Here is a 15,067-nt window from a genome sequence, read left to right as displayed (position 1 = left end):
AAATATGTATGTATAAATTTTTTCGTATATCCCTATTTTCTTAAAATTTTAAAAGTGGGATCCCTAGATCAATTTAAAGACTTTTCTGTTTCAGTTTGTAACTATCAGCAAGATACGAAAGTGCAAAACTGATGGAGAAAAAAGTGATGTCATTAGTGTCTTAATTTGCATTTCCTTATTAAGTTGAATTTTTTGGCATATTTATTGTCAATTTATATTTATTCCTTTGAAAATCGTCATATCACAGTCTTTGCTTGATAGTTCTTTTTTTCTTTTAATTGGAGTTTAGTTGATGGATTTTCAGTGTTTTGCACCACGTTTTGGATCTACACCACTGTAAGAAGGAAAGCCACCCAACTCCTTCCACTCTCTACAGCTTTTGTGTCCTCTCAGCTCACTTTTGCTTGTAGACTGAATTTCTTTATTTGACCAAATTCTGAGACTAGATATGCAGGAAGTCCTACCATTGAGTTCTAGCCTGTAGGCCCAGGACCAACTGGCTGACTTGCCATATTGCAGCTGCCAACCTGGGGGGTCTGACATTTTGCTGTGGACTAGAACCAAGCTGAAGAGGCAACTTGTCTTATTGAAAAGAGAACCTCTACTGCCCTTTGCTGTTCTATCTGAAACCCACAAAGCCCTGTACAGATAATCCTTGTTTGGGGCCTAAGAGTCCCCACAGCCCCATGTACTCAGACCGTGCTGGAGAGAAGCGTTTCTCACACATTCATTCAACCAATATTTATTGAGCGCTTTCTTTCTGTGTGCCCTGGGGACACAGCAGTGAGTACGACCTACTCAGTTATCACCCCAAAGTGCCTAACGTGGTAACGTGGGGAAACTATGTGAGCATAGAAGCTAAGAGTCAGGCAGGCTGTACCACATCCCTCCATCCTTCCCTTCACTTCCTTATTCAATGATCCGATCAGGTTAGAGAGAAAGGTAAGAGGCATTTTTAAGATTCATATGAATCTGAAACATATGATTCTTGTGACATATGATTTAACATGTGCTTAACTTAAAAGCACAATCAAAACCCAGTACCTGGGTTTTTAAAAGCAGCAAAAACATCATTTTTTAGACCTGGAGCAGCCTTAGAAGCCATCTAGGTGAACTGTTATCACTTCTTCAAGGAGGAATCTGAAAACTAAAGGCTTAACATTTACCCACAGTTACAAAACAGTTCAGGCAAAGCTTGGCCTAAAACTTCTAAATTTTGATCTTAGTGATATGTATGTAGTCATTTGTTAATTCCTGTATTCATTTATTTATAAGTCATATCCTGAAAACTTCCAATAGAATGTTAAAGTAAATTCATAGACGATATGTAAAAAAATCCTATAAAAATAGAAAAAAAAATGTACACACATACATATGCACACAGACTGCCTACAAGTTACCAGATCTGCTGTCCAATACATGAGTCACTAACCACAAACAGTGACTCATTGGAATTGAAATGTGCTTCAACTATAAAATAACACACTAGAATTCAGACTTCACTAAAAAAAAAAAAAAAAGAAAGAATCTCACATTTTTATATTGATGTGTATTGATTTTAATTACATGTTGAAATGATAATATTTTTGATAATCCAGCTATGTAAAATATATTATAAAAATTAATTTCACTCATTTATTTTTACTTTTAAGATGGCTACTAAAAATTTCAAATCACATATGTGGAAAAAAATCAAATATATGACCCGTGTTGTATTTCGACTGGACAGAAGTAATCATTTAATGTAATTTCTGTCCTTGAACACTAAAACTAGCTCTTAGCTTCTGAGAAAAGGAAATACGGGTTAGATAATTCTCCTTATCTGATTAAAGGAAACTTGCATTTCCAAGAGGGACAAACATTTTCCTGGTATTAAATTACAAAAGAATTCATCTCTTGGATCATAAACAGGCAACATTAGGCAACAGGGGATAATATCTTCAACCCTGTTTTTAGAGAAGATGCAGAAACATTCGTCCCTTGGTTATTTTTCTTTACTTTCCCTCAAAAAACAAACAAACAAAAATCCCTAAGCATCTTGTGTCAAAAAATACATCAGGAGAAACTTTTCTTCAAGAGGCAAAGACACTGAGGTCTGATTATGTCTGTCCATTTCCCATCCCCACATGATACACATTAAAATCCTGAAAACTCCTCAGAGTAATAAATGGGCATAACGTCCATTATATTCATTTTTTTTTTGCCAGTGAGATTTTTTTAATCTCACTGATTTTCTTCTTGTTTTGAAAGTATAATTATTTTTCACAAAATATATTAATATGTAATGGGCTTATATTTTCTAATGAATGAATAAATAGTTTTTAGATCTATTTTTTATTGAGGTAACATTGGTTTATAACATTATATGTTTCATATGTACAACGTTATATTAGATCAGTTTCTTATTCAAATATCCGTAGTGTCAACTGAGTTTTCACATAATGTGAAGGGTAGATCATTCAAAGATGGTTTCTGTCACACACTGTGTTGTTCTCAGAGCACAGACTTTGCTGTTTTCTAGATGTCTGTCCTTGGGTAAGCTGCACCACTGCTCCCCCATACTGTGTCCTTAGGAAAATCGTCTTACTGAAACTCAGTTTCCTCAAATGTAAACAGGAGATTGTCACACCTGCTAGCTGGGCTGTTGTGAAAGACAGAAGTAAAGCAGAAAGTCCCTGGCACCTGCTGAGTGGTCAAGAAATGTTGCCCTGTTGCCTCTGCTATGGTGATTGTGGCTCACTGAAGCAACACTTTATGTCTGGCTACACCAACTTCCTGCTGCAGCAGATTATAAATGTATCTCGTGTTCATGCCAAGGAGGTCACCCCTCCAATGCTCCTCTCCTCTGATGTTGATAAATAGACTTGTACTCATGCCAGGATGGAGGGCCACCTCAGTGCTGCCATGTGATTTTGATGTTTAGAAACCTTTGAGGGAATTCTGCATCCCTTATTTGACAAAACAGGATCCTAACACTAGCTCTACCGACTGCCTCTCCATGTGGCACCATTGTGTTGGCCTAATTCAAAGAGAAAGTAAGAGGAATTAGCACCAGCTGATTCAAGAAACCTCTTCTACTCCTTCCACTTGGCCACAAGTGAAAACATGGAGACAGAACCTGATGTGTTGGGTATCTTAGGTGGTTGTTTCTGCAGCGGTTTCCATATAAATGAAAAGAACAGACCTGCTCTTGGTACCCCGTTTCCAACACTGTCTCTCATTCTATTTGTCCTACAAGAAGTAAGAGCAGAAAATTTGAAAGAATCACACCATATGTTTTAACACAATAATGTTAGTGAGAATTGCTTTGTTTTATTTCAACATTAGTCCTAAATGTCAGAATAGCTATATAATTCTTTATGAATAACTCAAAGAAAGCCCCCCTGCACAGAGTGAGCACTCGATAAATATTTTAGAATGAACCCAATTCACCCTCCTTTCTCTTGGAACCAAAGTGCCATTTTGGGTGGAGATATCAATGAAGTTGGTTCAGCCCCCAAAGAAACTTATTTTAATAACAAATCTTGCTATTAAAAGACGTCAAGAAACAGAACATGTCAGCTGGGAGTGTTGTTGGCCTGTGACGTCTGCACATGCCCTCTGTTGTCAGTCTACATCACACAGATGCAAACTTCATCACCTTTTCAACTCCCCCTACAGAACCATCAATGCAGCAGAGTATACAGGAGAAATGTAGGTGGAAATTACATTATACATGCTACGTTAAAAAATAAAAGCCTTAAAAAGTCCTTATTAGACATTGTTTTTCCCAAGGGGGGATTGTCGTTCTCTCCACCACCACTGCCAGGGCCCCCAGCCTCTTGGCTTTCCTTTTCTGCCACTACCTCTTTCTAGAGCAGCACAAATTTCATCTCCTTTCTGTGTTTGGAGACCTTCTGCTGCTAAGCTTGTCCTTGGGGTATCAGCTTCTGTCTCAAGTGGTTTATCGAAATATTTATTTCCAAACAGAGTCTCTAGGAGGGACTCTGGTGAGCAGCCCTCCCTCCACCTTGCTCTGACCTACATGTTTTGTGAGTCAAGCTCTGTGTCTCTGCAGATCGGAACCCAGCAGCCCTGACCATGGTTCGTCAACAATTGAGCAAGACCTTGCTGCCCTGGATGCCGAAATGACCCAAAAGTTAATAGACTTGAAGGACAAACAACAGCAGCAGTTGCTTAATCTTCGACAAGAACAGTATTACAGCGAAAAATACCAGAAGCGAGAACATATTAAACTGGTAAGCCTGAGAAACGTGATTTCTCTTTCTATAGCTGGAATCCTCTTTTCTATAGAAAAATTTTGATGCCCTTGGATAACATAACAGGAGACAGCAGCAGTTCTGGCTGGCACTTTCATTTCGCTTCCTGACTGAATAATCTTATTTTGATGCCAGGTTGTAGAGGGAGATAAGAGGCATTTCTCAGATCCATATTGTGACATGTGATTTAACACGTGCTTAACTTAAAAGCAGGATCAAACCCCAGTACTTCGGTTTTAAAAAGCAATAAAATCATCATTTCTTAGAAATGGAAATTGCATGGGCCAAATAGTATCCACCATACTGATATCTTACAAGCCCCACTATTCCAGAATCTTTACCAAGTTCCTCTCTGTTCTCCAGTGAAGCTATGTTTTATTATTTTTATTTTCACTAACTCATGTTTGGGCTATAGTCGTTTTTTGGGATTTTTGAAATCACACAAGATAATTACACACTTATCTTTAAGAAAACTAAGAACGTGCTGCAAATAAATGTTCACTTTTTATGTAGCAGTGTAGCTTTGCAGTGATACAAAGAGAACTGTACAGTCCACTCTTCTACACTTAGAAAAGTCAGTATTTAAGTGGCCTGCATGGAATGTTGTCTACCCAATTCCTGAGGCTCCCTATGAAAGGAAATGCCGTCATCTCCATGAATGATCAGTTTTGTCCTCCAAAATGTTTTCTCAGGAAATGTGACAATCCATTGTTTTTTTAATTGAAATATCATTGATTTACAATGTTGTGTTAATTTCTGCTGTACATAAAAGTGATTCAGTCATATATATATATATATGTATATATATACATATATATATTCTTTTTAAAATTATTTTCAATTATGGTTTATCACAGGGTATTGAATATAGTTCCCTGTGCTATACAGTAGGACCTCGTTGTTTAACCATTCTCTATATAATACTTTTCATCTGCTAGTCCCAAACTCCCAATCCGCCCCTTCCCCACCCGCCATTGTCAACCACAAGTCTGTTCTCTATGTCTGTGAGTTGGTTTTTGTTTCATAGATAGGTTCCTTTGTGTCATATTTTATTTATTTATTTATTTTAACTTTTACTTTTTAAAATATTTTAATTTATGTATTTACTTGGCTCTGCCGGGTCTTAGTTGTGGCATGTGAATTCTTAGTTGCAGCATGTGAGATTTAGTTCCCTGACCAGGGATCGAACCCAGGCCCCCTGCATTGGGAGTGCAAAGTCTTAGCCACTGGACCACCAGGGAAGTCCCTGTGTCATATATTAGGTTCCACATGTAAGTGATATCATATGGTATTTATCTTTCTCTTTCTGACTTACTTCACTTAGTATGATAATCTCTAGGTCCATCCATTTTGCTGTAAATGGTGTGATTGCATTCTTTTTATGGCTGAGTAATATTCCATTGTACATATGTACCACATCTTCTTTATGCATTCATCTGTCAGTGGACATTTAAGTTGCTTCCATGTCTTGGCTATTGTGAATAGCCATTAGCCATCGGCTGTGAACATAGTGGTGCCTGTACTTATTTGAATTATAGTTTTGTCCAGATATATGCCCAGGAATGGGATTGCTGGATCATATGGCAAGTCTACTTTTACTTTTTTGAGGAACCTCCATACTGTTTCCCATAGTGGCTTCACCAACATATGTTGCATTGTTGTTGATGGCTTGACACAGAGTAGGGACATGATAAATGTTTGGTGACAGATAAATTAAATGAATCAAGCAATAAAGTAGCCTTGAAAACAAGCTTGTGCCAAAAACAAGTGAGTAAGCTTAACAGAAATTAAAGTAGTGTACCCAGGGGAAATGGGTTCTCAAAGCTGTTTACATGACCTGTTCATTTCATTGCTGAAGGCCTGTCTATGTAAGAGAATTCTGAGGCTGTTTCTGCTAATAGGTTGCAAACAGTGAATGGTTTAGTCATGACTATGTAATAGATGGATCAGGGTATTGCTGTCATTGTAGTACTGGTTCCCAATGACAGTATGCAAATGAGCAGGTCAAAATCACAAGAGGAGCTTACCAAAAATCAGATTCCACTTGGTCAGGTACTGTCGACTTGAGCATGCATCAGAATCACCTGGAGGACTGGTTAAAACACAGATTGTTGGGCCCTACACTGAATTTCCAACTCAACAGGCCTTGTGTAGGGCTGGCGATGCTGATGCTTCTGGTCCCATGCCCACACTTTGAGACCCACTGCTCTATACCTAAATGTGAGGCTCAAGGACTTATTTTTAAAAGCTCCATACGCTTTTGATGGGCTGCCTTGTTTGTGAACTACTGAAGTAAGATCAAGCAGTGAAAGAACATGCGGGCAGAGGTCAGGTTTAGTGTAAACCTGGGATTGCCTTGACAGACCTGAGAAAATCCAAGTGAATTTTAATGGGAGATAATAGCTTTGGGAGCTACAACCACTGCCATCTTTCTTTCTCAGTACCCCATCCCTAGGACTCCAGAAAATAATAACAATAATAAAAATTAAAATAGCAGCTGTGTATTGAACACACCCAATGGGGTATGCTGTGCTAAACCATTTGCAGAAATTGTCTGAATTTATCCTCACAACACTGGCATTTGGTACTCTTTTCAGCCCATTTTGCAGATTAAAAACTTACAGAGAAATGTAGTGACTTTCCCAAGTTTCCACAACCAGAAAATGGAGTAGTTGGGATTTGAACTTGGTCCTCAGACTCTAGAGTCCCTACTTTATAACCATTGTTCAGATGCCTCCTAATTCAGATCTCACACCAATGTTCTCAGACGACCTCACATCTACTCACACAGAGCACAGAGCACACACAAGCCAACTCCTGCATTAGGATGGCTGAGATACCATGCCTCTCTTTTTAAAAAGCTTTATTTCACGTTCCTTTCAGTTCATGTGTTTAAAGTATACAGTTCAATGGTTTTTAGCTTATGTATATTCATAAATATGTACAGCCATCACCAATTTTAGAACATTTTCATCATCTCAGAAAGAAATCCTGATTCATTCATTCATCTAGTCAACAAATACTTAATAGCCACTCAGCAAATACTTTTAAATAGTAGAGGATAAAAATTACAATCCTAGCCTTTATGGAGCTTACATTCTAGATGTGGGGGTGAGACCATAAACACAATAAGTTGGTAAAATATGTCAGTTGGTAATAAGGGTTTAGGAAAAAAAAAATCAATCCCAAGTGGAAAACTAGGGAGTGGGTGTGGGGGAAGGATGAGGAACGTGGTTTGAAATTTTACATAGAGTAACCAGAGAGGTACTCACTGAGAAGCCAGCATCTGAGTGAGGAGGAGAAGGATGGGCCCATGCAAACATATGGGGCAAGATTTTCCCAGGGAGAAGGATTAGCAAACGCAAAGACTCTGGGCTGGGAATGGGCCTGTGTGTTGGAACAGTAGGGGTGACCGTGTTTAAGGAGGACTGTAGGGTCTTAGGTCAGAGAGATGGGACTTCTGGAGCTGGAGAAAGATCTCTCAGGTCTTGTAGGCCCCTTGTGGCCTCTGTGTTCCACTCAGAGCACAATGGGAGCCAGTGGAGGGTTCTGAGCAGAGGAGTGATGTGATCTGAAGTAACTTTCACAAGGATGCCTCTGGGGCTGAGCTAGGAGTACATGGTGAGGAATGGGGCCCCAGGAAAGTGCCATCCAGAAGCACAGTTCAGAGGAATAGCAGCCTGAGGGTTAGAAGTCCTGGGGTTCTCCCGCAGATTACTGAAGTTGACTAACAGGGTCAATGTTACTTCAAAGACGAGGCAATCCAGCCATAATCATCTGAAGCTTCCTCAGAGTGCCAACCTCTGGCAAGATCCATTCCCCAAGGGAAGAAACATGGCAATTCATAAGAGACATGGCAGAATAAGAGGGAAGACCAGTACTCACAGAACATTCCTGAAAAAAGAATTAAGAGTGTGAATTAACACAGAAGCCCAGACATCCCAGAAAGGCCTCCTGGGAAGAAGGAGACTTGAGCTTCAGAAATTAGATTCAGAAATCACAGGCAACAGCTACACAATCTCAGAGTTCTGGGAGGCATACGTGAGGGTGAGCACCACATCAAATCCCACCAGATGGGGGCATGAAAAGCTGCGCAACAGATTTTCCCCTGAAGGAGGAAGTTGGCGGGGAACTGGGGAAGACCAAGCTGAAGTTATAGGTGGGAAAATCCCACCCGAAGGGCCACTGGAGCAGGAGAGCTGTTGGAACTGCCACTCGAGGTGACAATCTCAGAATATGTGCCTCTGCCTCCTTTTCCCCAAGAAGGACTGAGTGTGTCCACGATGAAAGCTTGAAAGCGTTTTCAGAAAAACATACATATACATCCAAGCCAGCCTGGCCCGTTCAGGCCAAATATAAGCAACCTACTCAAAATGCTCCATCCTTCGCCACTGTGATTGTGGATTTGGGTTTAGATAAAGTGCCAGTGCCCTTGAACGTACCTGTATGGGCCTTTGTTAAGAAGGCTAAGACCCAAACACCTGGGATTTAGAACCACACAGAGTTTATTTTATGGCCATTTCAGGGCATCCACAACTTACACTACATGCCTTTAGCTAACATGTGGCAGAACTTTCTATAAACCCTATTTGTAATAACTACAAATTGTTCTGCCAGGAAGTCTTTTGGCTGAAACGCACCGAGAAGTGTCAGTTCTATCTTTGGTTGTGGTTCTGAATTACCAACAAGCCTCTTAGGCTAAATTAGACAAGTGGAAGTGTAATTAAAAAGCAAGTCGGCCCCAGGTAAAATGGAGTATTTGGGTGATGCGGAGCATTAGGCAGAAGACATTTTATCTCCCACAATTGCTTTGGGAATTAAATGCAAATGTAAACCCACAGTTCAAGGATTGAGAAAGAAACCATGGCATCAATAAACTCCCTGCCAAATGTGCATTACAACTTAATATCTGTCAAACCCTGTGATAGACACTGGAGGTAAAGATGAGGAAGGCGTGGTCAGCACATGCACAGGGAGCATGTACTACAGTCATTAATACCATGTGATAAATGAAACCATAGACAGCCATCAGCAAACTGCTATGGAGACACAGATGTGGGAACAATTTGCCTAACCATAGAAATTAATAAACACCAAGAGAATATTTTTGAGATAACTTTTCATGTTATCATAGGAGGTGTTAAATGCACACCAAGCTTCATAGACTCTATAGCTCAAAGGACTCTAAGGACTTGTTCTACCTGTCTAAATAAGAACCATCATCTTTAAAACTCTACATCCAAGCAGCTCTGCAGCCCAGTTACTCAAAGTGGGGTCCCCAAATCACCTGAGAGCCAGCCTGTTAGACATGCAGAGTCTCAGGTCCCACCCCAGACCTGCTAAATCACAATTCGCATTTTGATAGGAGTCCCAGGTGATGTGTTACACATTCACATTGAAGAATCAGGTTTTAGAGCCATTGATCCTTATCTCTGTTCAAAATGCATTTTAAAATAAGTGTAAATTTCCTCTTGGTTGAAATAGGAAATGCATCATGCTCGCCACTCTTCATAGCTTGACCATCAAGCTGGATGGTTATCTCTTGGTGACAAAGGCACAGGTCCTATGGAAATCACTCCTGTGATTTCCTGCCTGTGTTCATTATAGAAGGAAACAGTTACTTTCAGTTAAGGGTGAGTGAAAATAAAGATGTAGGTTCCCCAACCCCACTGAAGTTCTTGCACCCCCTGAAATCCCCTCATAGATACCTTGGGGGTCTGTGGAGCCCAGTGAAGGATGTCTGTTCCAGGAAAGAGCTCTATGGTTGGGGAATCTGCTCTAACTTACCTGTTTTTCATCAACTGCCATAGGTTGACCCTGGGTTTTGTCATACCATTAGGGTAAGGTCTTAATTTTAAATGTGAGTTTGGTAAGTGATAGAAATTCTTAGGGGGTCCCTCTGAGGGTTCTCAATCACTCTCAGAATCAGCCCCAACATCACGTTCAAGGCTCAACATCCACCACCTAGGGAGAGGAGGTTTTGTGGTGACATCCATGGGGTCGCTTCTCAGTTGCTGCAGGGTTTGACCTGCCATTTTGTCTTCTCTCTTCTTTCTCCTTTTCAGTGGCATCAAGAAAAGATTTCCTCATTCTGTCTCACAGCACCATACTCTTTATCCTCTGCAGAGGCTTGTTTTGTTTTGCTTTACTTCCTACCTTTTCTCCTCTTTCTCGTATTTTGTCTCCCACATGTTCCAAGCCCATTCATTTCTCCTTTCCTTCACATAGACCTTAATGGTTGGGATTCTTCTTATACATACTCCTGCCTGTCCCACCAGCAATCATTCCTGGGCCTCAAACCAACACTAGTACCTGTTGAGCTGAGTGCTCCCAATTCCCTGCCAATCCTGGGGAATGAAAGTTGTGTTTCACAGTGAAAGCTCTGGGTGGATACTGACCAGCTGCTCATGGAATGGCCCATCAGATGTGAGTGGTGATGAGTGAGGGTCCGCAGTCAAAAGTCCTCATTTCTGGCCACTGCTCACGCAGAGTAGTTGTGCGACCACTCAGAATTTCTGTTTTCTCATCTTTCCAATGAAGATAAGAATAATTCTCACTTTATTGAACTTTAAGGAGGAATAATGAGATAATGTGCATAAATCATTGTTTTTAATGAAAGCCCCCCACCTCCGCTTTTTTTCTTACAATACATGAATTGGCTAGGAAATCTTAAGCTCAAATATACATGTGTATTTGCAGTTTTTGACATCCTGCTACAGCCTGAGGGTGCTCACCATCTTCCTTTTTGATGATTTCTATGAGCACCGTTTGCTGCTGCAGCCTGTCTGAGAGCCAGCCTTGAATTTTCTCACTTCTATGGTCGCTCAGCTGAAGTATATGTGCCAGGAGTAACTGCAGTGTCAGGAAGTAACTAACTCTATGGTAGTGTGATCTGTCTTCCTCCAATATTCTGACTTTAAGGCAGGATCATCTTTCTTGAGAAATAAATGATTTAGCTTTTCTGAAAACTTTACATTCTCTACCAAACAAGAAATGACAAATCAATACAAGACTTTAGTAATGAAATAAAGAATGAAACAATTTGTCAAAATGTGTTCTTATTTGTTAATTTTCCTAATCATCATTGGGTAACCCTAATAGAATTGATTTGTTCTAGAGATAGATAGATAGATACGGATATATAGATAGAAATGATATTTATCTTCATTTCTATTGATGTAATCATGATCAAAAATGAGCATATGTGGGCAGAAGACCTAAACAGACATTTCTCCAAAGAAGTTATACGGATTGCCAACAAACACATGAAAGAATGCTCAACATCATTAATCATTAGAGAAATGCAAATCAGAACTACAATGAGATATCATCTCACACCAGTCAGAACGGCCATCATCAAAAAATCTAGAAACAATAAATGCTGGAGAGGGTGTGGAGAAAAGGGAACCCTCTTGCACTGTTGGTGGGAATGTAAATTGATACAGCCACTATGGAGAACAGTATGGAGATTCCTTAAAAAACTACAAATAGAACTACCATATGACCCAGCAATCCCACTACTGGGCATATACTCTGAGAAAACCATAATTCAGAAAGAGTCATGTACCACAATGCTCATTGCAGCTCTATTTACAATAGCCAGGACATGGAAGCAACCTAAGTGTCCATCGACAGATGAATGGATAAAGAAGATGTGGCAGATATATACAATGGAATATTAGCCATAAAAAGAAATGAAATTGAGTTATTTGTATTGAGGTGGATGGACCTAGAGTCTGTCACACAGAGTGAAGTAAGTCAGAAAGAGAAAAATACCGTGTGCTAACACATATATATGGAATCTAAAAAAAAAAAAGGTCATGAAGAACCTAAGGGCAAGATGGGAATAAAGATGCAGACCTACTAGAGAATGGACTTGAGGACATGGGGAGGGGGAAGGGTAAGCTGGGACAAAGTGAGAGAGTGGTAGTGTATGTATGGACATATATACACTACCAAATGTAAAATAGATAGCTAGTGGGAAGCAGTGGCATAGCACAGGGAGATCAGCTTTGTGCTTTGTGACCAGCTAGAAGGGTGGGATAGGGAGGGTGGGAGGGAGGGAGACACAAGAGGGAAGAGATATGGGAACATATGTGTAACTGATTCACTTTGTTATAAAGCAGAAACTAACGCACCATTGTAAAGCAATTATACCCCCATAAAGATGTTTAAAAAAATGAGCATATGTCCATGTGTGTATTGTCCATTTGTATTCATTTTTTCTACAAACTGTTTATATCCATTGCCTACTTTTCTGTTGGATTGTCTTGTTCTTTTGACCCACAGAGTTTATGCTATCTTTTAGTTTATTGTTTTTGGGAGGTTGGGCAATTTAGAGAGCATAAAATATGCTTATATAATTGTTTAAGTCAAAGTTATTGAAGGCCTCCTGTGGTCCTCATACTGGTGGGGGGATTCCTGTAAACCAAGCCTAAATGTTGTCTCTCCCCTCAAGGGCTTACCGTGGTTAAGAACACAGGTTGTGAAGTCAGATGGACCTAGTAGTAGTATACCCATCTTTGTCCATTAGCTTTGTTGCATAACAAATGCCTCAAAACTTATTGCCTTAAAACAACAACTATTTACTTAGCTCATGTTTCTATGTGTAGCAATATGAGCTTGACTCAACTGGATGTATCTTCTAGTCCTGGCTGGGCTCATTCATGTGTCTGTGGTTCAGTTGCCAGTTACTTAGAGGCTCTGCTCCTGAAGGTTGGCTGACTGTCAACTGGTCCAGGCAGATAACTGATACACATCTCTCATCATCCAGCAAGGCTAGCCTGGGCTTGTCCATGTGGAATTTGGAAAGGATTCCAAATGAGAGCAAGCAGAAGTAGGTAAAGTCTCAACAGATCTATCTCCAAGCAAAGAGTGTGAATGCAGGGAATGGTGGAGAATTAGGCCTTTTTTTTTTTTTTTTGCAAGAATCAACACATAGCCCTCACAGTTTGGATGTGAGATTCAATAAAATAATCCATGGAAACTTAACACAGTGCCTAGAACATAGTCATCACTCTTTATCAAAGGACAATTTGTACAGGATTTAAAGTGAGGAGACATGACTTTCACTTTTAGTTACGTAACTTTAGCTAAATCATTTCACCTCTTTGAGTGTTTGTATCCTTGTTTCTAAATAAAAATTTGTACAAGAGTGCTTGTAAAGTTTCCCTCTAACTATAATGCTAGTTTAACTAAGTTTATAGAATGCAGAGATGATTCAACTCTCACATCTATTAAAATAATAATTAAGGATTTCAGTTTAAAGCAATAAAAAAATCTTGTTTTTACTTTTGTGTGCACACAGTATGTCTTAGTATATTTTTTGTGTTAATTGATAACTATTTAGATAAGATTGAGGGAAAAGAGTCAGTAAACAAAACCTATCCCCAAAGGCAAAGAAAATAATAGTTTTGACTTGCATCAACCTAAAGAAGCTTAAAGAACAGAAGAAATTCTGCTGAAAGGAAAATTCCAAAATAGAATTCACAAGTCTGACAATTTAGTTTGTGCCCTCTGGAATTACAAGACTCATTGCACTCCATCTGGTAAGTTTCAAGATGCTTGAAACGATATATTTTGCATTAAGGAAAAAAGAAGCTGACATGCTGTGCTACTCATCTTCATGGGCAGCTCTTCTGGTTCTAGCTTTCAAACAGACTATTGAATATTAAGCCCTTGATTTATTGCACTATTTCAGTTACAAACCACAGGACAAATCATTTCTCTTTTAATCAGGTCTCCTTTCTTAATTATTTGAAAACCTCCAGTTTGAACAGTATAGTTATTTTCCCACATCTGAGTGATAAGCAATATTTATTTCATCTATTCTAAAGTAAATGGTCTTGATATCTTTCAGAATTATGAAGCCTGATCCTGAAATTTTGGTGGTTTGGATTTTTGTTTGCAATTGGTTTAATCAGATATAATGATCTCAACTAACTTGATCCTATACAACCATTTTCTCATTTTCTTTTTATTTAATCAAAAATCCATAATTGTGTCATATGTGATACTACACCAACTTTTAAAAAAACTCTTACGAGTAACTTCATTAACCTTTTATAATTACAAAGGGGTAATTCTTTGCCTGTTATAAATTTGTACTGAAAACTATATGAATCATTTTAAGTGAAACTTCTTTTATCATAAAAATGAATTCCAGTTATCACTAAAATAAATATTTCATGGCCATAAATATCTACTTTTTATGATTTTCAGGACATTTAAAAATCATCATTGAATTTTTAAACAATTTAAAAAATTTAAAAACACACATAATATACTTTTAAAATTTTGCTATATTTTACTGGTCGGGAAACAAGGCCCAAGAATTAAGATGGAAAAACCCAGGCATCATCTAGGATGATAAAACACATTTACTAGAGCTTCCTTTACCAAATTTCTTGATTTTTTTTTAAAGTTTGAAGATATTTCCAGTTGATAACCTTATAAAAGAATACCAGAAATATCATTCAAGGGCGTATGCTACATTGACCCATTTATATTTCCCAGAAAGCTAAGAAGCTGACATTTACTTTGGCATATTTTAAAAGTGAAAAATAATTTTAAATGCTGTAGATTCATTGGGCCAACTTGTTGACATTGACTAGGAGTCGTGCTCAGATTTTCACTTTCATTTATTGCTTTGCCCAGCAAGTAAAAAGAAAATTTCAAGGATCCCTTAAACCTTTAGATTCAAATAAGCAGCTATAAGTTCTGTTTAGATATGGAAATTTTAAAAGAAATGAATTTCATAGGTATGAAAGACTATCTCAGAAAAGAATCAAGGTGGTTGGTCTTTTAGT

The 15,067-nt window shown here is 38.8% G+C and overlaps 1 protein-coding gene across 1 annotated transcript in view; it reads left to right on the top strand.

The window, feature by feature from the left end:
• PLCB1 (phospholipase C beta 1) overlaps nt 1–15,067 on the top strand; it is a 682,471-nt gene that overhangs the window by 587,100 nt on the left and 80,304 nt on the right. The window contains exon 27 of the mRNA XM_022556517.3: nt 4,058–4,238. Coding sequence (XP_022412225.1) covers nt 4,058–4,238 — 181 coding nt within the window. The remainder of the gene's footprint in view (nt 1–4,057; nt 4,239–15,067) is intronic.

This window comes from Delphinapterus leucas, chromosome 15, assembly GCF_059928025.1.
Source record: "Delphinapterus leucas isolate spDelLeu-1000000601 "Yukka" chromosome 15, BTC_Dleu_Yukka2, whole genome shotgun sequence".
In the NCBI taxonomy this organism is placed as follows: Eukaryota; Metazoa; Chordata; class Mammalia; order Artiodactyla; family Monodontidae; genus Delphinapterus; species Delphinapterus leucas.
This window is presented reverse-complemented; position numbering and strand designations above follow the sequence as displayed.